Source organism: Zeus faber (genome assembly GCF_960531495.2).
Source record: "Zeus faber genome assembly, chromosome: 17".
In the NCBI taxonomy this organism is placed as follows: domain Eukaryota; kingdom Metazoa; phylum Chordata; class Actinopteri; order Zeiformes; family Zeidae; genus Zeus; species Zeus faber.
Genome location: NC_137204.1, coordinates 9,310,813 through 9,334,815, shown reverse-complemented (window position 1 = coordinate 9,334,815; position 24,003 = coordinate 9,310,813). Strand labels below are relative to the sequence as shown.

Below are 24,003 nucleotides of genomic sequence, written 5' to 3'. Positions count from 1 at the left end.
TTGTCTCTGCGATTAAATTGCTCTGTGTGTGTGTGTGTGTGTGTGTGTGTGTGTGTGTGTGTGTGTGTTTCACAGATGCATTGCCGGGGAAACGAGCATTAAGAGGAGTGGAGGAAGAAGAAAAGCCTTTCCAACTCGTTCCGCCGGCGAAGGAGCCGAGGCCGCTCTCGTATCGGGACACTCCGCTCCTCCCTCTCGGGGTGGAGGGAAGGGAGGAATAGGCGACAGACATGCAGCACCTACGGACTACCGTTGCTCGGCTACGTCCTATCACCGTTTCCCAGACAACCAAGTCTCTATCGCAAACCGCGCCCCGGGTGGCAGAGGCGGTTCCCCTGGCCCCGCAGCCCTTCAGGCGACTAAGCGCCTCCGTGGGCTCGGAGCCCTTCCTGAATGGAACCAGCTCCAACTATGTGGAGGAGATGTACTATGCGTGGCTGGAAAACCCCAAAAACGTGCACAAGGTAAATGTGTGTGTGTGTGGTATACTATAATTGTGAGGACCGGTCTCAAAAGTGCACCAGAAACATGGTTCCTCACGTGTGTGTGTGTGTGTGTGTGTGTGTGTGTGTGTCAGTGTCAGTGTCAGTGTCTCAGTTCCCTCTCGTTCTCTCCTGGAAAGATGACTTGTCAGCAGCACGAAGGGATGAGTGTTCAAAAATTACTGGAGTAAGGGTTACACAAATAGGCACAATCAATCGCCGCCCCTCTCTCTCCCCCTCTCCCTGTGTCTATGTATCCCCCTCCCCCTCCTCCCTTTCTCTGTTTTTACCTCTATCCCCGGGCTCTGACATGCATGTGCTTGCTTTGAGGGTTTAGCACACGTTTCTTTGGACGCTCAAACCAGTCCCTCAGCACAGAAAAGATGTACTTTTTTTCTAAATAAAGATGAAGAAAGAAATATCGTGAGAAATTCCTTTATATTTATTTGTCGTATTGACCATTGAAAAGAATTATTTGTCATCATGGCGGTATATTTTTTCATTAGTTAAGCTTTGGGAGAGTGAGGTTTTTTTGTTCTTAGTTTTCTCCTATCAGTCTCTATTATTAATACGTTTCAGGTAGGATGAAACGTATCAGAATCTGTAACAGTGATCGGCATGAAATTGAATCGGAATCAGATTTTCGAAATGGCAGCCAATTCCTCAACCATGTTCACGCAGCAACGTTTTCGAAAAACAATCTCTGACGTACTACAAAGCAGTTTTATCTTTTAGATTGCAGAGTTGAAACCCAAAAGGCGCACCCAAAAAATGCTGAATCACCAAATAAGCTAAACAAACAGAAGGGCCCCACAACCAACTAGTTCTTGTTGAAAAGGACGTAATTTGCAGCAGTGATGTTTCAAGCAAAAAGACTCTACCTCAGACTGGATACATAAAGTATATAAGTATATACATTTATAAGAATACTGAATATACATTTATAAAGTATACTGTATATAAATTGCATGTCTCCAATAAGACAACAAGAGTTAGTTTAATGTGCGTCATGTGACCTAACTCTTCCCTTCGATACGTTGCATTGCGTCCGTTCCAACAAAGTGGATTCTGATTGGCTCATAACAGAAAGCTGCTTTGAAGCTAAAGAAAACGTCAGTGGCTTGAAAGACCACAAAATCTAAAACCGTTGAAAGAAGTGAAATTTAGTGTACAAAAAAAAAATGCTTCCCAGAATACAATTATGCGGCGGTCAAATGACACCAGAGCCAGAGCAGCTGGCTGAGCAAACTGGCTTCCATCCACACAACTTGTTTTCCATGCACAAACTGCGTCTACTCTCTTTACAGTTCAAGATTTGGTGTAGTTTTTTTTAACAAATAGTTTTAACCCATAAATCATATTCGATTAGATTAGCATGTATTTGCATATAATCTAAATGAATACAACATGTACATGAAACTTTATCTGTTCAGGTTTTATTAACCATGTTCCCCTCAGTAGCACTCAATGAAAGACTACCTCTCAGAGTTGCCTCTATTTATGAACATGTGAACAGTTCCTGTCCTTTGACATAGGGAAATGGAACATCATACTCAACTAAAAATGCTTCAATACATAGAAAACACTGTATTAGCAATAAAAATAACAAAAATTGGGTGTCCATTGACAAATAATATATAATCTATAAGTCCTCATTAAGGCCTCTGGGGGTTAAAGTATCCACTAAATGTATCTGTTAAAAAGTTGTTTCTGTTTTCTGGGTAAAATGTACAGCATAAGGCCTGGGCTCTGGAATGTGTAGTAGTGACTACAAATAGTCACCATTTTTACTTTTGATAATTGCAGTTGTGTTAAAATGACTTAAGCAATGACTTTGATCATCTCCCGATGTGGAGAGTATTAAAGACTGAACACTATTTTGGGGTTTTAATACATATATGTGTGTGTAAATGACCCATGCTGCATAGCTAATTTTCAGGGTTGATCTTGAACCTTACTTTTTATATTATCATTAGCTGACATCAAGTATCTCACAGTATTTTAAAGCTTTTTTTTTTTAAATCTCATTCTAGATGGTGTGAAGTAGGCCAAGGGCTCCTTCTTCCCCTTATGCTGTAACAACTTGATCTTTTAAGCGGCTCACGTCAATAAGCCAATTAGTTTTCTCTCTGATTAGAAACGTAGACACAAGGGTAATCACTTAGGCTTGTCTGTGTGTGTGAATGTTCAATGAACCAAGCAATTCAATTTACCCGGTGTGACCTCATATCACTTTATTAATTCCTCAAAAGAACAAAAAAACATGCCTCAAACCCTGAATTTAGTCTATGGAACCAAATATTCAAAGCTACAACAGCACACAGTTGTGGCTTTCCAATCCAATGTTATGTCTTTTCCAATCATTGTTTCTATCTCTGCCTTCTCGTCCTGCAGTCGTGGGATGTTTTCTTCCGAAACGCCAACGCTGGAGCACCGCCCGGCGCAGCTTACCAGAGCCCTCCTCCCCTGGGTGGGAAGTGTCAGATCCCGGCCCGGGCCCAGTCGCTGGTGGGAGTGCAGCCCAGCGTGCAGAAACTGGTGGAGGATCATCTAGCGGTTCAGTCACTGATACGAGCATACCAGGTAAAGAATTATTACACACACAGAGCAATGAAAACTGCTACCGGCTGTCAGTTTTCGTCTATCGGATTGCAAATATTTTGTCTTTTATAATTTACTCTTTAAAAATACATTCATAAATTGTGCGTAGCTTGCAGAGCTAGTTCTGTCGGACAACTCGTCTGCACCAGATGCTTCCATGCCCTTTTGGGGCGGCCTATTTAAGCAGCCTGTCCCTCCTGCTCTACCTGATTTGATGCTTGCTTGCTGTGTAAATCTAAGGGTTGTCTGTCAGAACTATACACGTATGGTCAATATGTACTATATATAACTTTTGTTCTTTACTATCACACACAGCTACCCCTAGGCAACTTATAAAAGTGAGAGTATTTTAGCCTGATGACCTATTTTCACTGTTTTGCGAAGAATTATACAGTGTGTCCTGTTCTCCAGCCTGATTTCAGCTATTTGCTGGAATAGTTTCAGCTCGACATTAGAGGACCTATTCGAATATACAGTATATATGATTTCCATAATGACAGCAGTGGTTGTTTTTATATACACACAAAACCCATAAACTAAGCCCCATTGCCCTGTGCTTAGGTGCGAGGGCATCACATAGCGAAGTTGGACCCTCTGGACATCAGCTGTGTAGACTTTGACGATGCCCCATGTACGGTGGGCTTCCAGAATGTTGGTGAGAATTACCTGCTCATCTGTTTATTAATATGTATTCCTCTGTCCCTGCCTTTCCTCTACTTCCTTCCCGTAATTGTTTTTGACCTTTTTTTATCCTGTACTTTTCCCACTCTTCCCTCATTCACTGTTCTATGACCAAATATCCTGTGTGTTGCCCTCCACCCCCGATATTCCACCCTCCATTTTGTTTTTGAGTTATCTTCCGCCACCATTTGCCACCCCCGCACGCCTCCCCCCACCACCCACTTTCTCTTCATTCCCATCGGCCCATTCTTACCCCTCCTTGGACTATAGGTCCGGGGTCATCATTTGTCTCAGCTGGACCCCTTGGGCATCATGGCTGCCAACCTGGAGCCCACGCCTCCCGACATCACCGTCGCTTCTCCCGATAAACTGGGTGAGGAGGAGGGGAGGAGTAGAAGACGGGGGGATATAGGCTGGTGTTGATCTCTCAAAATGCCATTCCCATTCCGCTTTTACAACCCTCATTATCTCCACCCTCCATTAAAAGTTTATTAACTTGTATTTCGATCGGTTACAGTATATACTGTTGAACTCGCTTCTTTACGGTTGTGTGTGTGCCTGTATACTCATTAACTAAACGTCATACTTGTTTACAGTCCATCAGCACATTTCCCAGTCCATTGTCATGTGTCAGGGTATATATAGTACGTTGTTGTTGATAGATTTTCAAAAGTAACGCAACTAAGCACAATATAGTACTATAGGCAATATATAATAATGATATGATAAAAAGTATACCTAAGTAAAAACCTTCAAAAGCATCTATAGTACTTGGGGATGGCTTCCAATAATTTCCTTTGTAAAAAACTTTGGTATGGTGAAATTATTAGTAGTATAGTAGTAGTAGTATAGTATTAACTTTGTGTAGTAGGTTATTTAAGCAGTCAATCAAATGCTGTGTTTTATTCCGTGATTTTGCAAACTGTTACATAATTGCCACATTTTTTAAAGCCTTTGTGAGGTCACGGATAGTAAAAAAATCAAAGAACAGTTTAGACCATTTTCTAGCTGTCAAACAAGTTGACAGTTGTGCCTGTGTGTGAATTATGTAAGTGGGTATGAGTTTTTGGTGTCTATTTTGTGTTGTTTTACATACTGGCTAAACGCAGTGCGCCGTCGCTCCCCAACCAAATGGCCGGGCCTCTGAGTACAAAGGCAGTTTATTGTTTCCACAGTTCACAATGGTGTTGTTAGGTTTCCCTGACATTTATTTGTCCCATTGGTGTTCTGGTTCACAAAGAAAGTTGGACAATAGCTTTGCACCGACTGATTGCGGTCAGATTTGGCTTCAGACCATATCATAAGTTTGATGTGATGCTTAACCAGTGTGCCTTTGTATCTCTCCATGCTTCCAGAGTTCTCTCATTATAGAGACCGTCTATATAATCTGACTGCTGGAGGTAGGAAAAGACTCCAACTGTGTTGTGTATAGCAGTGTTTCCCAACCTCTTTTCTGCCACGGCAGAGTTTTTACAATAAAATAATCCCACAGCCCACCACAATTCTGGTAACCACTAAAGAACATCACAAACCCTTAGACCTGTGCTTATTATTATGGCCTACTAAATGTTAGTGATGCAAGACTCGCAAATGATTCGTTCAGAGCGAACACATTTTATTTTCAAATGACCTGGGAGTCTGGAGTCACTCCGGCAAAAGAGTAGGCAACCAAGTCTTCACCCTACAAACTGTAAATAATCGGGAGGGTGTTCGGGCGGTGTGTGTGTGTGCTTGTGATGATTCTGCCTGTATGTATAGCTGCTTTCACACATGCACTGCAACCCTGAAATTATGCTGACATTGCCCGGATGAGCTGCATGTGTGAACGTAAATCATTTTACCCGGTCTTTACCCGGACTTCACCTAGACAGCACCCCAGTACAAAGTCCAGGTAAACTAGATTGAGCGATATGTGTGAACAGAGCAGGTTATTGTCCGGATCATTCAGAGCGAGAAAGCGGGCGTCTCGTGAGTTGATGACGTCTCGATTATGCGCCAGTTTCAATGCGTCCACCATCTTGGGTGTGCTGTAAAACTCTGCAGCATAATTGCGTCACTTCCTGCCTCTTGCATGCTCTCCCCAGGCTCCACCCCTTGTCTAAACCAAACAGATTATTTCCAGGTAGTGTAAACGCGTCTGACACGGACAATCTCCAGATTTTTTCTACGTGTGTGAAAGGGTAAATCCAGACATTGTCCAGATAATCAGGTTCAAAAGCCGCAGGTGAAAGCAGCTTAAGTGTATGTGTGTGTGTGTGTGTGTGTATGTGTGAGTGTGTGTGTTTGTGTGTGCGATGTCTCCACCGGTGAGTGCATGGGAGTTGTCCCAATTAGTTCTGGTTTATGAAGTCGGTACTATCGTAGCGCCTCAAAGCAGTGGAAAAGGCCCGGAGCCACCCCCGACTCTCCACGACCGCAGGAAAGCCCCGAGCACCCTGCCCTGCAGCCATAGAAGACCTCCCAGCCCTCAGAGAAGCTGGCGGCCTGTGGAGCAACACCCACGCGCAGCCCAGAGGAGCATAAACCTATCCCAGAGAATGAGAGGAGACCCTAAACCGCACACATACAACCCACCCCCACCTGCAGGCATAAGACGCAGCCACAAGTGCAGAACCCGGCCCACAGTCACCAGGCACTGACCACAGGCCCGGAGCCAGGTCCTGCTCTGACAGACCGACACACCCCCACCCCCGGTTTTCCCGCCGTACAGGCATTGGGGCTCCTACACCTACCAACGCCCCGCACAAACGCGAGGCCAGCCATACCACAACTGACCAGACACCCCACCCAGTCGACCAGACGCACCATCGCCTATATCTCCCACTGGGAGAGGGAGGCGAAGTACAACCACATCAATGCAGGGGTACAATTGGCCGAGCAACGGCCACGCGGTCCCCACCCCAGACCCGACTGTGTACCAGCGCGCCCCCACCCCCTGTACCTGGAGGTACCCAACTCACAGCGACCAACCACAAGTGCAGAATCATGTGCCCCCGCCATGGCGGGCCGCTCCGCTCCCCTATCAGGCCCCTGACCAGCCCCCAGCCACCATACATGCAGACCAGAGAACAGATACCCGCACAGCCAGGTGCGACGACGGGAGCCCCCTGAAGGAGACCACATAGGGAGCCCACACTGAGCACACCCAGCCAGGCTCAAGTCCCCGCCCGGGTCACAGGACCAAACGGAATGTCCGTGGGATGCAGAAAGACACGCAAGCCCCACCAAGCACCTCTATGGAAAACTTCTTGTTTAAAAATGTCAGTTTTATATACATTGCTTGGGAGTAAAGTTTGGGGTGAACTATTGATAGAAATAGAAATAGAAATTATAATGGTTGTGGTACAACTGGTACATGGTGTTCACTCTTTCCTGGGGATAACATTGGACAATTGACAACAACGCAAGTCCACGGAGAACCATGTGAGTGTTTTCCTAACCTTTGTGCAGTACATCAAGCGTCAAAGTGGAAATATCAAGAGTCTTATCTGTGGTTTATTAACAGTAAGAGACCGACTGACTTTGATCAGATCGCACCACTCAAGACTTCTTGGATTCCGCCGTTATGTCGAACCACCAACAATCGCGAATGTTTATTTGCAGGTTAGATTGAGGGGAAGAGGGTGGAAAGTCTAAAGTTCTCTTATCTATAACACAGAGGGCTTACTCTACTTTATTGGTCTTTAAACATCTTTCTCTGCGTCATTGTCTGCATTGTTTTCTTTAGGCGAGGCTAATAATCACAAAGTCTCATGTCTGAAATAGTGTCTTGTGCCTCATTTTCCCAAAGGTGTCATTCAAATATCAATTTGGGCAACACGTGCCCACCATTTCTGTTTGTAACTTGTTTTTGTAATCCATATGTTTTAGTATAGGAAAGAGTGACATTTTATGGCATAGGAATAGCATGTAAGGTCTCAAATGTGTTTTCAGGGTTTCAAGAATGTCGATTTTCCCTGTTTAACTGGTCCTCCCCTTAACCTAGATTTTGCCTCTCGTTGATTAGCTGTTTTTTTTTTTTTTTGTTTGTTTGTTTTTTTGTCCCCGCAGGACTCTACGGTCTGCGAGAGTCCGATTTGGACAAGGTGTTCCGGCTCCCCACCACCACCTTTATCGGCGGCAACCAGAGTGCTTTGCCACTCAGGGAGATCATACACCGCCTTGAGGTAAAAAATAAATAATATTATTATTTAATAATAATTTATATAATTCAATTGAACTCGCATACGCCACATGCATGGGGGTAGGTTATACAATACGTAAGATAATTTATTACTACAATATATGAAAACACACAAATTGGGACCTTTTCCCTTTATTGTTCCCTAGATGGCCTACTGTCAGCATATCGGAGTGGAGTTCATGTTCATTAATGACGTGCAGCAGTGTCAGTGGATCAGGCAGAGGTTTGAGAGGCCAGGAGTCATGCATTTGGGTCTGGAAGAGAAGAAAACCCTCCTGGCCAGAATGATCCGCTCTACCAGGTCAGCCTGTTTTTGGTTTTTTTTCTTGATAATTTCTAGTTCATTTTCTGCTGACCTAAAGTGGTCCGGAAGTCTCTCGGGGGTGCCATCAAGGAAGTTGAGTTTTGCATGTTTGTCTAAATGCGCTCACTCGTTCTGCATTTTTAAATTCTTGTCTGGATGGCTGACGAACCTCATCATAAATCCCTTCACAACAAAAGAGAAGCAGTTGGAGGTTAGGTTAATCATACATAACTTTTAACTAGATAATTTAGTTCAACGTAATAATATACAGTAAATAAATATACATAAATAATAACATTATTTATGTATATTTATTATTAAGTTGAACTAAATTATGTAGTATGTTCCCAATACACATATTTGAATGTATATTTTAATGCCACATGTGGTTTTCACTTGTGAAATCATGGATCATTTGTCAGGAGCCACTCACTTGACACATTCTTTATATTAGATTCTTATACAGTGGTAGCTCGACTTACAACTGTAATTCGTTCTATAAAAACGGTTGTATGTTAAAACAGTCGTATGTCGAAGCAGTTTTTCCCATATACCCCATGCTCATATTTTTCTATGATTTCCTTCTTAGTTTCAATGGGAATCATTGCCTTTTTCTTTTTCCCATCATCCTTCTTCTTAGGATTCATCATGAAGGGTGAAAATAAACAAAATACACAGCACAAACACAGTTAATATGAAAAAATATCGATAAGCCACGAACTACGTGCACACACGATGTAGGTCGCCCACTGACTGACTGCTGACTGACTGCTGACTGCAAATTTCCACGGTCGTATCTTGGAGCAGTCGGTCGCAAGTCGATACAAATTTTCATGACTATCGCTACTCGTATCTTGGATTAGTCATAAGCAGATGCAGTCGTAAGTCGAGGTACCACTGTACTATGTTACTTTGGCAAGATCTTTTCTTTGTAGTCTTTTTAATATGAACCATTATAACATCAGTTTTACTTTTGTGCATAAAATAAGCATGTAATGCACATATAATATATACACTTACTCCTGGGACCGATGGATTACCTGCGTGAGCTCCCTATCACAAATATGGGATTAACTTTACCAATAATGGAATATAAGAGCCATTTTTAAGTAGCTGTACTGCCAAACTCTGAGAAGTTCCTCCTCTGTCAAACAGATTTGAGGAGTTCCTCCAGAGGAAGTGGTCGTCAGAGAAGCGCTTTGGTCTAGAAGGTTGCGAGTCGCTCATCCCTGCCCTCAAGACCATCATCGACAAGTCCAGCGAGAGCGGAGTGGAGAACGTCATCATGGGCATGCCGCACAGGTACATCAATAGGCATCACCCAACGATCAAAAGCGCTGGAATATAAAATCCTTGACCACCATTGTGCTGTCTCTATCCTCTCTGCTTGCAGAGGCAGACTGAACGTGCTGGCTAACGTCATCCGTAAAGAGCTGGAGCAGATATTTTGTCAATTCGACTCCAAGCTGGAGGCCGCTGACGAGGTCTGAATGTCCGACATTGACTTCTGAAGAACCTTTGACGACCAAATACAGATTCATACATCCCATCGCCTTCCTCTTCCCCCTGCTCCAACGTCTCTCGCAGGGCTCTGGCGATGTGAAGTACCACCTGGGGATGTACCACCAGAGGATCAACCGAGCCACCGAGAAGAACATCACGCTGTCCCTGATGGCCAACCCCTCACACTTGGAAGCAGTTGACCCAGTGGTTCAGGGGAAGACCAAGGCCGAGCAGTTCTACTGCGGCGACACAGAGGGCAAGAGGGTAAATTCATTCATTTTTTACGGAAGGTTGTTATATGTTATATACGTGTTTATGACTTGTTTGACGGGCCATGGTTTCCCAAGGTGATGTCCATCCTGATTCACGGTGATGCTGCATTCGCCGGTCAAGGCATCGTCTATGAGACCTTCCACCTGTCGGACTTACCCTCCTACACCACCCACGGCACCATCCACGTGGTGGTCAACAACCAGGTACGCCAGGATACACTACAACACTGAGTCTAAGGCCGTGTTTTTCAACCACTGTGCCATGTGAGCTTGCCAGGGGTGCCGTGAAAAACTTTCAAATTCGACTTGAAGTGAATAATGGAAACTAGCTCATGTGTTGCAAGTTCCAAATTGCAAGGCTCACTATTCCTTAGTAATTATTTTCAGTTTGTGAGCTGAAGATTCAGTCGTTCACCCACTCTTGCAAGGGTGGCTCACAAACTATTAAAAGGCCCTAATAATCAGTACAGTGATTTCTTCGTTGTAAAAAGTGTGGCGTGGCAGAAAGAAAGGTTGGGAAACACTGGTTTAAGGGCTGTAGTAGTTCGAGGATCAAATACATCTTGTATGTCAGAGAAAGTGACGTACATACTTTGGCGTCACAACCCACCCAAACTTCTATATTTTACGTAGATCGGGTTCACCACGGATCCGCGGATGGCCCGTTCCTCTCCTTACCCCACAGATGTGGCCCGGGTTGTCAACGCTCCCATCTTTCACGTCAACGCAGACGACCCAGAGGCAGTGATGTACGTCTGCAATGTCGCAGCCGAGTGGAGGAACACCTTCCACAAGGACGTGGTGGTGGACCTTGTGAGCATACGGGAAGTGGGGAAGTTTGACTTGTATTTGTTGACATGGATTGTCTGCATCTTTTCATATTCTATCCGTAAGGAATACATGTTTACATTATTACCTATCATTCCCACGTGGTCCCCGATCGTAATGATATTCCTAAATAAATACGAATATCATCATAAATAAATTTTCTGTATCTCAATTCACTCTATATATACACACACATATTTATATATATATATATATATATATATATATATATATATATATATATATACAGTATACACAGTATAATCCACAAATTTGTACAAATTTTTAATATTTTTCAATTTTTAAATGCAAAAACACAGACAGACAAGTGGGTCATAAATCACAAATATAAACCCAATGCGATCCATCCACATTTAGGCATTTGAAAGTTGTATGTGATGAAAACCTACGAAAATATATTCTGATAAATGCATTGCATTTTGATCATATAATAGAATAGAATAAAGTTATTGGTAAAGAGTATTATAGGGTTATTATATTAATGTTAATAATACAGATTCAATACCTATATCCTATTTCAAAATTGCTAATCATGTATGTGTCCATCTGTAGGTGTGTTATAGACGTAACGGCCACAATGAGATGGATGAGCCCATGTTCACCCAGCCGCTGATGTACAAGCAGATCAAAAAGCAGAAAGGAGTGTTGGAGAAGTACGCTGAAAAAGTCATTGCAGAAGGGGTTGTCACTAGAGAAGCATACGAGGTGAAGAATTTTACTATTATTATTATTATGATGATGATGATGATGATTATTGTTATTATTATTATTATTATTATTATCATCATTATTATTGTTGTTGTTGTTGTGTGTCAATCATCTTCTCTTATAAAACTTTTTTTTTCACCTTCCTCAACTTGCATTCTCTTTCAGGAGGAGGTCGTTACTTATGACAAAATTTGTGAGGAGGCACATAGCCGCTCCAAAGACGAGAAGCTCCTCCACATCAAACACTGGCTGGACTCCCCCTGGCCTGGTTTGTCTTTGTTTTGTCCTGGTTTGTCTTTGTTTTGTCCTGCGTCTCACCAATGTTTCAAATGAATCCGAGCCCACCGATTGTGTCATTTCCTTTCTTCATCCGCATGCGTACGTAGGCTTTTTCGACCTCGACGGACAACCCAAAAGCTTGAGCTGCAGCTCCACGGGCATCAGTGAAGAAGAACTGAACTGTATTGGGAACATCGCCTCCTCTATCCCCGTGAAGGACTTCACGATACATGGAGGTGCGCTCTACCCCGCTCCCAACAATTTTTGCTTCCACCCTCTTGTGCTATAACAGTGAGATTTATGTATTTCCCTCGGCCTTGTGTCCGTTACCTATGGTAAATTTGAAAATGTATTTTTTCAATAATGAGCGGATCTCACAGCATCACGGCAAAAATCCCTGTGTGTGTGTGTGTTTGATCGACCAGGTCTCAGTCGTATCCTGAGAGGCCGGGCCGACATGGTGAGCCAGCGTGTGTGTGACTGGGCTCTCGGGGAGTACATGGCCTTTGGTTCTTTGCTCAAAGAAGGGACCCATGTTCGCCTCAGTGGACAGGATGTGGAGAGAGGCACTTTCAGGTACCTTTTAGTTATCACTATTTTGCTACCGAATGTGGATCGTGCATTTTCTTTTTGTTTTAATTCTTATTTCTTTCATTGTCAATTTTATGGCCACCATCGCCATGTGAGTGGAAAAAATTGTAATTGAACCGAATCGAAAAAATAGAGTTGAAACTCGCAGAAAGTCCTCACTCCAGTCCTCACATTTGTTCTGTTGGAGCTTGCTATTCTGTCTGGAACTGCAGAATTTTGTGAATTGGTGCAGTATTGCAATTTTGATCTTGCATTGTTCGAGAAAATAAACAAGAGCTCATTTTGCCGTCACCTTTTATTGCTTTCCAGCCACCGTCACCATGTTCTCCATGACCAGAACGTTGATAAGAGGACCTGCATCCCCATGAATCACCTCTCTCCCGACCAAGCACCGTACACCGTCTGCAACAGCTCTCTCTCCGAATACGGAGTCCTCGGTCCGTTACACTCCCCTGTAGTTCTCACACCCGACATTTAAAGCAACTACATTTTACCTCACTAATTACCACTTTTTGTTTGTGCGTAGGTTTCGAGTTAGGCTATGCCATGACCAGTCCCAACGCCCTGGTTCTGTGGGAGGCGCAGTTCGGAGACTTCCACAACACGGCTCAGTGCATCATTGATCAGTTCATCTGTCCGGGCCAGGCCAAATGGGTGCGACAGAACGGGATAGTCCTGCTACTTCCACACGGCATGGAAGGAATGGTACAAACCAATCAAAACGTGCCTGTTGACTGTCCACACTTTTTTTTGTGTCAGTTTGAGCGAACACTGTATTCTTTGCTGTTTGCTTAGACATTTTAGATTATACAATTATTGTTATTATTAAATTGTATTTTAAATGATTTGACTTCAATGTGGGAGAAACCAATCTTGTGTAGTGCTTGAACTTGCCAGTTTGCATTTCTTGCACAAGAGCTAATATGGGATGTGTTGTAGAATGCTGAGAGTCTTCATTCCTTCACCTCTCTCCCTCCCTCAGGGGCCCGAGCACTCCTCAGGTCGCCCAGAACGCTTTCTTCAGATGTGCAACGATGACCCTGATGTTTACCCTGTGAGTTTGTCCGCACAAAACTATATGTGTTTTCGGAATTTTGCTGGTTTTTTTTTTAGTTTTCACCATAGCGACTCCATAGTGTTAAGGCTTTCAATTTGGCTCAATACAACTAACTGTGATGAAGCTCTATAAATCCAAACTTGGCTGCGTTGAAATGACCTCGTTTCATGAAATGACATTTATTTTCTGATAGAACCTGCCAGTGGAGGACTTTGCAATACGCCAGCTGTTTGACTGCAACTGGATCGTGGTCAACTGTTCCACTCCCGCCAACTTCTTCCATGTGCTGCGCAGGCAGATTCTGCAGCCCTTCAGAAAGCCCGTGAGTAACACACTCGACACACTTATCTCTCACTGAGATTATATGGCTCTAACGACCATGTTCACGTTTATCTATTCTTCCTCTGTTCTTTTCTCCCACGCCAGCTGATAATATTCACTCCGAAGTCTCTGTTGCGTCACCCCGAGGCAAAGTCTAGCTTTGACGACATGTTGCCAGGTGAAAACCATCTTAAAGTGGAGACAAAAACAACCTTATCTCCCTCTGCTGGAAATACACCCTGATTTTGAACATACCCGTACCAATGTGCTGGTTTAATGGTGACAATGTACGTATGTGTGTATGTTATTTGCCCATAGGCACAGAATTCATGCGCATCATTCCAGAAAGTGGGCCTGCGTATGCAAGCCCAGACAAAGTGAAGAGAGTGATTTTCTGCACTGGGAAGGTTTACTACGAACTGGCCCGCGAGCGCAAAAACCGAAGCATGGAGGAGTCGGTCTCTATTTTTCGTGTTGAACAGGTAACAAAAGAATCCACTGAAAGCAGGAAGGTGTCGCATGTCGTCTAGTCCGGTGTTTTTCATCCACTGTGCGCTGTGGAAACGTTTAAAATTTCACATAAGAAAATAAAAATTATGGAAAGGGGCTCTTGTGTTGCAAGATCAAAATTGCGAGGCTGCACTAATCCATCAGTTTCAGCCGGAAAGCAGCTCTGTGTTCATCAGAACAAGATTCACACTGAGAGTGAGGGCTTGTCATAGTGATGAAAGTTTGGACTCTCTTTTGAGATTCAGTTCTTCACGAATCACTCACTTTTCATTTGTTGGAAGGCCGAGGCCTTATTTTGCATTGGACTTAATAATATCTGAGGACTAATTTAGTCCTCAGTAATTATTTTCAGTTTGTGGGTTGAAATTGAACTCATCTGCCATTTTTTTTTCAGAAGTGACTCCTGACTCCTGAGTCAATGGTGTGTTTTATATTTGAGTATAAAAACATTGCACAAAAATATTTTACAACAGACTACTGTACATACGTAGTAAGTATAACACTGAACATGCAAAGGGGATAAGGCATTCGTACTAGTGTTTTCCATTCATAGTAGTGTTTAACAATGAGCACATGGGTGTTCAATTGGTTGTTATAAAGGTCTGTTCATATGATGATGTGTGTGTCATTTGAACACAAAAAAAACATTTTGAGAAGAGATACCATTTCTCTGAATGCAGAGTTTCATTTTGCAAGGAATTTGTGGGGTTTTGCCTTTTGTGTGTGTGTTTTTGGATTTGCGTTTAGAGTTCTGAGAATAAGAGGTTATGTTTTCAGAAAATGTGTAATCAATTGAGAAAATCTATAAAAAATGTGTTCACTACGAAAGAATCCTTTGCAAGTCTTGCGTCGCTAACTATTAGAAGACCACAATTTTGATCACGGTTCTACGTGTTTGGGACATTTTTAGGGAGGGTGGTGGTGTGCCGTGGATATTGAGCTGAGACAGTTTATCACTCAGCCTTGCGTTTTTTCTCCCCCCAGCTCTCTCCATTCCCCTTTGATATAGTGAGACACGAGGCTGAGCGCTGTCCGAACGCTGATCTGGTGTGGTGTCAGGAAGAACACAAGAACCAGGGTTACTACGACTACGTCAAGCCTCGCATCCGCACCGCCGTGGACCGCCTGCGTCCAGTCTGGTAATCACTGCCCCGTTCAGTAGAAACACATCTCTCAACAAGCGTCCACAGGAAATAGATCTGAAGTCAAACTACTACAGTTGCCAAATATCGGCATTTGACAGATAGATATTTTATTCATCCCCAGAGGACAATTGCAGTGCCACAACAACTTGCATCAAAAATAGGCAACAATAATAATGGCACTTCTGTGCTTGGGCCATAATAAAGTAATGAGAATAAAATTAAACAGCCATGAACCGTGAAATCGCTGAACTGTGATTAGTTATGAATCATTCATTCTGGAGGAAATATTTCCACAAACAGAAGATTAACATTTATGGGGAATGAAAATGCAATATTTTCTCAATAAATAGACTACTTTATTCTTTGTTGTAATGGGTGATTACATAGTTATTAGTACATATAACGAGTGCAATTACATAATAATTACATTATGGGAATTACATAGTTATTACATGTAATGAGTAATAACATAATAATTACATAATGGTATTTACATAGCAATTACATGTAATGAGTGCAATTACATCATAATTACATTATGGTAATTACATCGTTGATTACATAATTATGTAATGCAATATAATTTGTTTATTACATAATTCATATATTTGAATTAGTATGTATTAAATATTAATCAAACATTAATTATGAATCATAATTATTACTTAATTTATTATCTCATACTCAAAGACTATATAATTTCCATTTTTGTCAGTTACAGTGCTAGAATGTATTCCAGTACTTTGAATTAACTTAAAGTTAGCATATGAAAAGGAAAAATAACTAATTGACAAAAGACACATTGGGATTGCAGCATCTATCAAAACCTGGTTAAAGTTCCATGTAACAAAATAATGATATAATAACACAGCTTCTCTCAGCGGTTCTAATTATTTATTCTAATAATCATTTGGTATTTTTCGATGTGAAGGTACGCCGGTCGAGACCCGGCAGCAGCTCCGGCGACGGGGAACAAACAGAATCACCTCCTGGAGCTCCAGCGTTTCCTGGACACGGCCTTCAACCTGGAGGCGTTCCCAGGAATTCAGTGACATTATTCCAACAACCACACCAAACCTATTGACTGGAAAACACAGGAAAAAAAACAAGGCAAACAACACACTGTTACCATGGAGAGTGCAGACTGATGGGATAGAAACCTAAAAAGATGAGAAATTTGTGATTTTTAAATAACCATATGAATATGGACATGGACTGTGTTGGATTTAGCTGTAGAGGCTTTTTCTTTTTTGATTAAAAACACAGGCTACCTTCTGGAAGACTACTGCTAAATTATTATTATTAGTAGTATTTAATCTTTTTATCTCAAACAGGAGAACAAGTACTTGAATGGTAGACTAAGTCTTTGTTGCAACTCATCAAATATATAAAGATATATGACCTCATATATACATATTTACTGTATATAGGATTTTAACGTATATTTTTAAACCAAATCTTAACATTGAAACATAGTAGAGATTATTAAAAACAAAAAGAAAATCAGATGTAAACTGTTAAAGATCAGTTTCATTTTCAGAGACCTTGCCAATTGGATAGCTTAAGCATTTTGGTAAGAAAATCATATACAATTAATTAGTGAGAAAATCAAGGCTATCGGGTCAGTCAGTTATTTTAATGAGAAAAATCGAAATAACTAATCTAAATAACTTAAAAAAATTAATGTTCTAACCATTAAAAAAACAAAGTGGTTAATGATATTTTGGATGCTTACTTTCTTGACATCCATGGGAGCCATTCTGCCTCTATCCATTGCAAATTTCTCTTTATTTTATTTTATTATTTTTGGTCCAATTAGTACAAGTTTTTCCACAAGTGCCAAATATATAAATTAAAAATGAAGGATTTATTTATTTTCATAGGTTTTTATTTTATTGTTTTAATGAAATAAAGATGACAGCATCAGCAGAAGAACGTCTCGGGAAGTTTCTTTCTTTGACAATCTCCTTTTCTCCCAGTGTATTTATCATCAAATTGCTCAAAACCAACGGAAAAATATTAGGTTCTTGTGCATTGCACACCTGAGTTAACCTTAGAATTAATAGTCATCAGAGGGTTTTTGCCCTCGCTCAACGTGCGTTAACACCAACTGAATTAAATTGAACGACTCTTTTTGAGTCAAGAACTCAAGAACCAAATGAGAAAAAAGAGTCGAACCTCACATCACTATTGGACACCACTTGTTTGGCGCTGCAATAACAGGAACTGTATGATGCAGAGAGTATCTCTGTGAGAGTTCTGGGGAGAGTTTTGGGGATACTTTGTTCATACATGGACAAGCTCAATTAGAAAACAAATGAAACAGCACCTCATTGGTAGAAGCAATGAACATTCACACTATTTGAAATTAATGCAAGAGTACAAGACTAATAGAATAGAAAGAAAGAAAGAAAAGTAAAGAGAATTGTTACTTTTGACCTCCGTTAAAGTCACTGTCAAGTGAATTCAGTGATTTGTTTCTAAACACACTGTACATGTTAGAAAGTAATTGATGAGAACATGTGAAAGACTGAAAAATGTGCAGTAGTACTGAATTGTGGTGTTAGGCCGTTAAACTCTTTCTCACCATTTTTGTGGTCCGGATTTTTTGGGCGGGGCTAAATCATGACTCGATGACATAGAGCGGTCATACTCAGCATGGCCCCTCCCCTGACACTATAGAAACACCAGGTCAGACGGGTAAATAAGCTACTATAACAGTCCGGTTTGGGAGGAAATGCTGGTTTGAGAATAAACACTTGGAGTAAAAGGCGTCTTCAGGGAGACCGTGAACTCATGCCACGGACACAAAAAAGAACCCCGACCTGGAGGACCCAGTGGCGGGGAGTCCCGCAGCCAGACAGCGGCGCTTTGAGGTGAGCAACTAGACCCACAGGACTGTGTTCGGCACAATATTTAAACATGGAATTTACTCCCAATGTCAACGTTTATCGTGATTGATTTCAGCATCTTCAGCGGACACGCCCCCCATCCTCTCAGAGCAGAGAGAACCGCCCTTTTATCACGATTTTGAAACCTAATTTAATGTACATGCCGATTTTTGGAATCATTCAAATTTGGCTGGGTGGTTGATAACACATTTTTCTGTGGTGTGACAAAATCACAACCCATTTATTTTTGCTTCACAGGGACTTTAAATACTGTACGTTTGCTAATAGTTTAAGTTGACCACAGGGTGGCAGTACTGAGCAATACAAACTGCACCACCTAAAAAAGCCACCACATGTATTGTCCTGAATAAGGAGGTGGATGGAATATCAAGCAACACATATTGGATTTGCGACAGTATACTACAGTATTTTCCCCTATACCCAAATTCCTAGAACAGAATGCCTACATAATACCGTTTTTCTCCATTGTTTACACACATTTTCTGAAAGCATACCTCTTATTACAGGTATGAGGTATGTTTGGCGTAAAGCAGAAATGTGCATTTAAAGGTTGATTAGTTCAGGAGATTGGTACACGACTGGTCATGACGGTTGTGGTCATTGTGTCTCAAGTACCAGTGTGAGTATGAAAGCAATTGAGGAAAAAACTGTAATGCAAAATAATAACCATGAGTCAATTTGCAAAGTGTTCATTGAATGAGCCAATTGATATTATGACCAATCGCTTCTCACCACTCAAACATACAATTTCTACATGCTGAATTTTTTTTTTTTTACTATTTTAATTGTGCATTTTTTTTAATTTCATCAACTTTCAGCCAATCTATAATAACTCCGTGTCTATTTCTATTTCATTAGACAAAAGACCAAAGAGATTATTTTTACTGTACTGCTCTCTGAGACCTTCCCCGCTTCTTTCCTTCTTTCTTTCTTTCTTTCTTTCTTTCTTTCTTTCTTTTCTTTCTATATTTCTTTCTTTTTACTTTCTTTCTCACAAACAGACACACACACACACACACACACACACGCACACGCACACACACAGGGGCCAATTACTGAACGTAGTAGGGCTATTTGTAAGTGCATTTGTGGATCTAGTGAAAGTCGATGAGTCGATTGTTCTGGCTTTGCAAAATGACTGCAGCATATTTCGAGAGGGAGAGGGAGAGAGAGAGAGAGTGTGTGTGTGTGTGTGTGTGTGTGTGTGTGTGTGTGTGTGTGTGTGCGTGCGAGTGCTATGCGGCAGGTCACGGGGGAAAAGGCGGTATATGGCTGGAGTACGTGTTGAGAGGCGCGTGTGTGTGTGTTCGGGTGCGTGCGTGCGTGCGTGCGTACGTGCGTGTGTGTGTGTGTGTGTGTGTGTGTGTGTGCGTGTGTGTTGGGGGCAGCCGTATGAATAGTGCAGTGAAAAATGATAAAAGCAAAGGGGATTTTCAGAACCTGTTTCCAGGGCAACAGAGGTCTGAACAACCGCGGTTGGACTTTGTATTTTCCGCGCTGCCCCCTGGCAAGAGATCCAGCACCTCTGATGACTCCAACACACTCATTCATCCACTCATAGCACCAAAAATAAATAAAGAAAGAAATAAATGTGTGTGTGTGTGTGTGTGTGTGTGCGTGCGTGCGTGTGCGTGTGTGCACGCGCGCGCACGTCTCGCAGCAGGCGAACGTGCGCATTCCTTCACATGGAATGAGCATAAATGTAAATGTGCAGAGCGAAAGCAGCCTCTCGGTGGGCGGGGATGAGCGTAAGCTATTCGCACAGTTGAAATGACATTATATAAATTGCAATCGCCACCGGTTACATCACGGCACCGGCAGGATTTCTCCCAAAGAGAGGGACCTTTAAAGGAGGGACGGCGAGATGTCTTTGGCTGTGGAAGATACAGAAGCCCTGTGATCTCATGAATATATTACAGTGGGTCATTGTGCAGAGAGAGGGGGGGGGGGGGGGTACACGTGCCGCTGGATTATGATGCATTGCCTTCCTAAACGGTTGGAGGTATTTGTGCGCAAGGGCTACGAGGGATTTGCTCGGTGCGGGTAAACGGTGTGGTGGTGGGGATGCACGGTCTATTGGTTTTGGGTGTATATTAAAAAAAAAAAAAAATCAAAATCCGCTCGATATCCCTGACGGAGAAAGAACCCGAGGAGGCTGCACCTGAACGCGCTCTGCAAAATGGATCACCGCAGCTAACCACCCACCAGACAAAGGTACAGTAATGTCTGCACATGCGATTCTATCAGCCAGACAGCAGCGGCTGCATGTGCATGTGTGTAAACCTGTACAGTAAATGTAAAAATACAGCAGGCTGTGCAAGGTGAGCTTCCATATACATATAGGATCGTGCCAGTTCATCCGGGCGGCGCACAGCGACATCCACACTGATCTGACTGCACGATTCATAAGACCAAAGCAATGCATGCTTTACAAATAATAAGAATGGCATTTTGTTTTATTACAAACAAAGGGTAAATAGAGAGCTATTCTATGGTCATATTTACTTGCGCAAGAATGAAGGACGCATGTACAGTAGCTCAGTCGGAAAATTAAATCTATCCTGTTAAAATTAAATGAAATCTATGTCGTTGTTGTTGTTGTTGTTGTTGTTTATTTACAACTTTGTCGTTATGTGTTTAGAGACCAGATTGAATTTCCTCTTGAATGCCTAAAAGTCTCGTTCCACGAGAGCAGTGCCATTTGGGTCCACCACATTTAATGTGTAGTTCAAGTTGACGTTCAGTCTATTAAACAAAGTAATCTGACAAAAAGACTGAAATCTACTAATTTAAACGTCATTATTACCATGCTATATGCAAAACAGGTAAGATAAGTTGCCAAAGGTGCTCTAACTTTAGTGTTTGGTGAAAGTTGTGACATTTAGGTTTGCAGGGAAGAGCAGTGTTTAGAGTAACACCATTTATAACTTTTTTTTAAGTTTTAAATCCTATGTTTGACCGGATAGGGAATAGGATGGCTTTAAATCGAAATAGTTATGGATCGTATGAATATGTGAGGCAGGAAAAACTTTTTTTGTGGAAAGTTAAACATGTACTTTAAATGATGGAACAATAAAAACAGCTTTTTGTTTCATGTAATATATCGAATATATTTGCAAAAAACTGTTGAAGGATGAGCGTTGAATCAATTTCTTCATAGTTATTTTTTCAGTAATTACTTAAATCTTCTCGGAAAATGTGAACTATGTGTGCATAATATGTACATACCAATATGATTATATTTTAGTCATATTTGTTTATTAATATTGAACTATTCATATATGTCCAGTTGATATACACATGCAGAACCACTCAGCAGTGTTGCCATTGTGGATACACTTACATTTGAAAATTTGGTAAGAAACAAATTGCTGTATAGATGCATTCATCAAGACCCGACAGAGAGACTGGTTGTGTAGACTAAGTTGATTTCTGACAGACAACTCTTGGATTTACTTTAAAATATTTTTTTTATTTACTATGCATGATTTGAGTTTTGCCGAACATAGGTGTACTTAATGAGCTAGAAATATAGGAGTGATGAGCTTGAATCCTCCCATTGGATAGAAGGGTAGAGCCCAACTAGGCGGATGCAGGGGAGGTGGAGGACAAGCAAGCAAGCAGGCAGCAAAGCAGGTAGAGCAGGACGGATGGGCTGCTTAAATAGGCCGGCCCATGAGGGCATGGAAGCAGGAGGCGCGGTCAAGTTGTCTGACAGAACTAGCTGTGCAACCCATCATTTAGACAATGTTTCAATGTGTAGTACAGTAATCTCATTTGTGTATTGGCTATTGATATTATGATATGATCATTAACATTAAAATTATAATTTTTCATTGTGTTTATTAACAATAGAAAGCAATGGAAATAGTATGAAGGGCTTGGTTAAACTTTATATTGGATATGTAGAACAGGTTCTTTACAGTAAAATAACCTACAAGAGCAACCTTTGAGTAGAAAGTGCATATGTTCCTTCATACTTTTTCCTTGATTTGTGTCATTTATTAAGAAAATTATGAAAGTTTATCACCTTTTTCTTCTCACCTGCATACAAATTTTACAATGAATGGGATGGCAAATGTTTCTTTGTATGCTCCCACACAGGACTGTAAACACTGAAAAGCAGAAAGGTATACTGAACAGGTATTGCTATTTTATTATAATGTTATTAGAGTATTATTACAATATTACAAATATTGCACAGTCTATTGCAGCTCAACAGCTACTTGGGATTGAGGATACATTATTGGATGTTGAGAGAGGCACACAGCTGAGAATAAAGGGATGGGAGACTGTCATAAGACAGAGAGAGAGAGAGAAAGAGAGAGAGAGAGAGATGAGAGAATGTTCTGTTCATTCCAGGGCCAGAACACTTTGTGCTTTCTCTCCTTCACCACACACAAACACCAAGCTTAATGATAACCAAAAACCGGGAGGAGAGGAATGTGAGAATACGAGAACAGCAGTGCATGGATGAAGAGTGAGTATAGAGGAAAATATGTCAGAAAGGAACCTGGGAAAGTCCCATTTTTTCTCTCTCTCTTAAACAAACACAGACGCAGAATGATCCGTTTCGTCTATTTCACAGCCTTGTGTCTGGAATGTGTACGGAAAAGTCTGCCCCTTAAAATGTAATCTGAAATCAGCGAGCTAAAATTAGCTTCAAGTGCCCCATCCCCCTCATTTGAGAACTATCAGAGCTGCGACATTCATCGATAGGCGTGTGTTTTCTTTGTGCACGCACACACACACACACACACAAACACACACCCACACACACACACACATTAAAGTGAGTGGCTTGTACACATACATTGCAATTTTTTCTCAATCAATTATGACGCAGAGACATTCGCAAGCCCCCTCCAATCTCCTGGAGATTGCCTGGTTCCTTAAGGAGCATGTTGCATTAGCCTGCATTAAATTAAGATAACATTACATTACAAGATTCCCATTACATTACATCAAATGATATCACATCAAATTACATTACATTACATCACATCACATCAAATTACATTGCATTATATCACAAATAAACCTCTTGAATCCTGGATCCCATTACCTTATACATTACATCACATTACATTACATTATATCGCAATACCATAAACATTACATCACATTACCTTATACATAACATAACATAACATTACATCACCTAGGACCAGGTCGTTAAGCGAATTGGTCGATAAGTGAGGACCCGTGTTATTTCACAGTAAGGGGGCGTGGCCATTATGAACGCGAGGCGCTGAGACGGCGCGCATGCCGTGGTATTGTACGCAGCGCACAATACAGACTGGTCAGAGAGCTGGTCGTAACTCTGAACGGCCGTTAAACAGGTAGGTCGTTAAGCGAGGGGTACCTGTACATTTCATTATGCAACATTACATGACGTAATTCAGAAGATAATAGCTTCTGTGATCGCCGTGTGTAGAACAAAGGTTTTCTTTTGTCCTGCTCTCCATTCATTTCTATTGCTCTCCATTCATTTCTATTGCTTTCTCAGCGCCTAGTGTTTGTAATATAGAGTGCAGTTTTTTAACCTCTCCTGAACCTTGCAGTCCAATTATTACAATCCCATCCCGTGTCATTTGCCGCAGCG

At 41.7% G+C, this 24,003-nt stretch overlaps 1 protein-coding gene across 4 annotated transcripts; it reads left to right on the top strand.

Annotated features, from left to right (window-relative positions):
* Positions 1 to 230: 230 nt before the first annotated feature.
* On the top strand, positions 231 to 16,538 carry ogdhb (oxoglutarate dehydrogenase b; the record flags this gene model as incomplete). Of its 4 annotated transcripts, XM_080017940.1 has the most annotated exons (23): positions 231 to 464; positions 2,877 to 3,065; positions 4,035 to 4,137; positions 5,120 to 5,164; positions 7,815 to 7,930; positions 8,094 to 8,248; positions 9,407 to 9,553; positions 9,645 to 9,735; positions 9,839 to 10,018; positions 10,102 to 10,230; positions 10,660 to 10,839; positions 11,428 to 11,580; positions 11,749 to 11,851; positions 11,970 to 12,098; positions 12,288 to 12,438; positions 12,763 to 12,890; positions 12,980 to 13,158; positions 13,436 to 13,507; positions 13,704 to 13,832; positions 13,937 to 14,009; positions 14,150 to 14,313; positions 15,326 to 15,480; positions 16,418 to 16,538. In XM_080017940.1, 23 exons carry the CDS (start codon positions 231 to 233, stop codon positions 16,536 to 16,538), a joined length of 3,126 nt encoding a protein of 1,041 aa, XP_079874066.1. The 4 variants fall into 4 exon arrangements, with proteins under 4 accessions (XP_079874066.1, XP_079874067.1, XP_079874069.1 ...); XM_080017941.1 differs by lacking the exon at positions 5,120 to 5,164; XM_080017943.1 differs by lacking the exons at positions 4,035 to 4,137; positions 5,120 to 5,164 and adding an exon at positions 3,645 to 3,738 and having other exon boundaries at positions 13,707 to 13,832.
* Between the last annotated feature and the right edge of the window lie 7,465 nt (positions 16,539 to 24,003).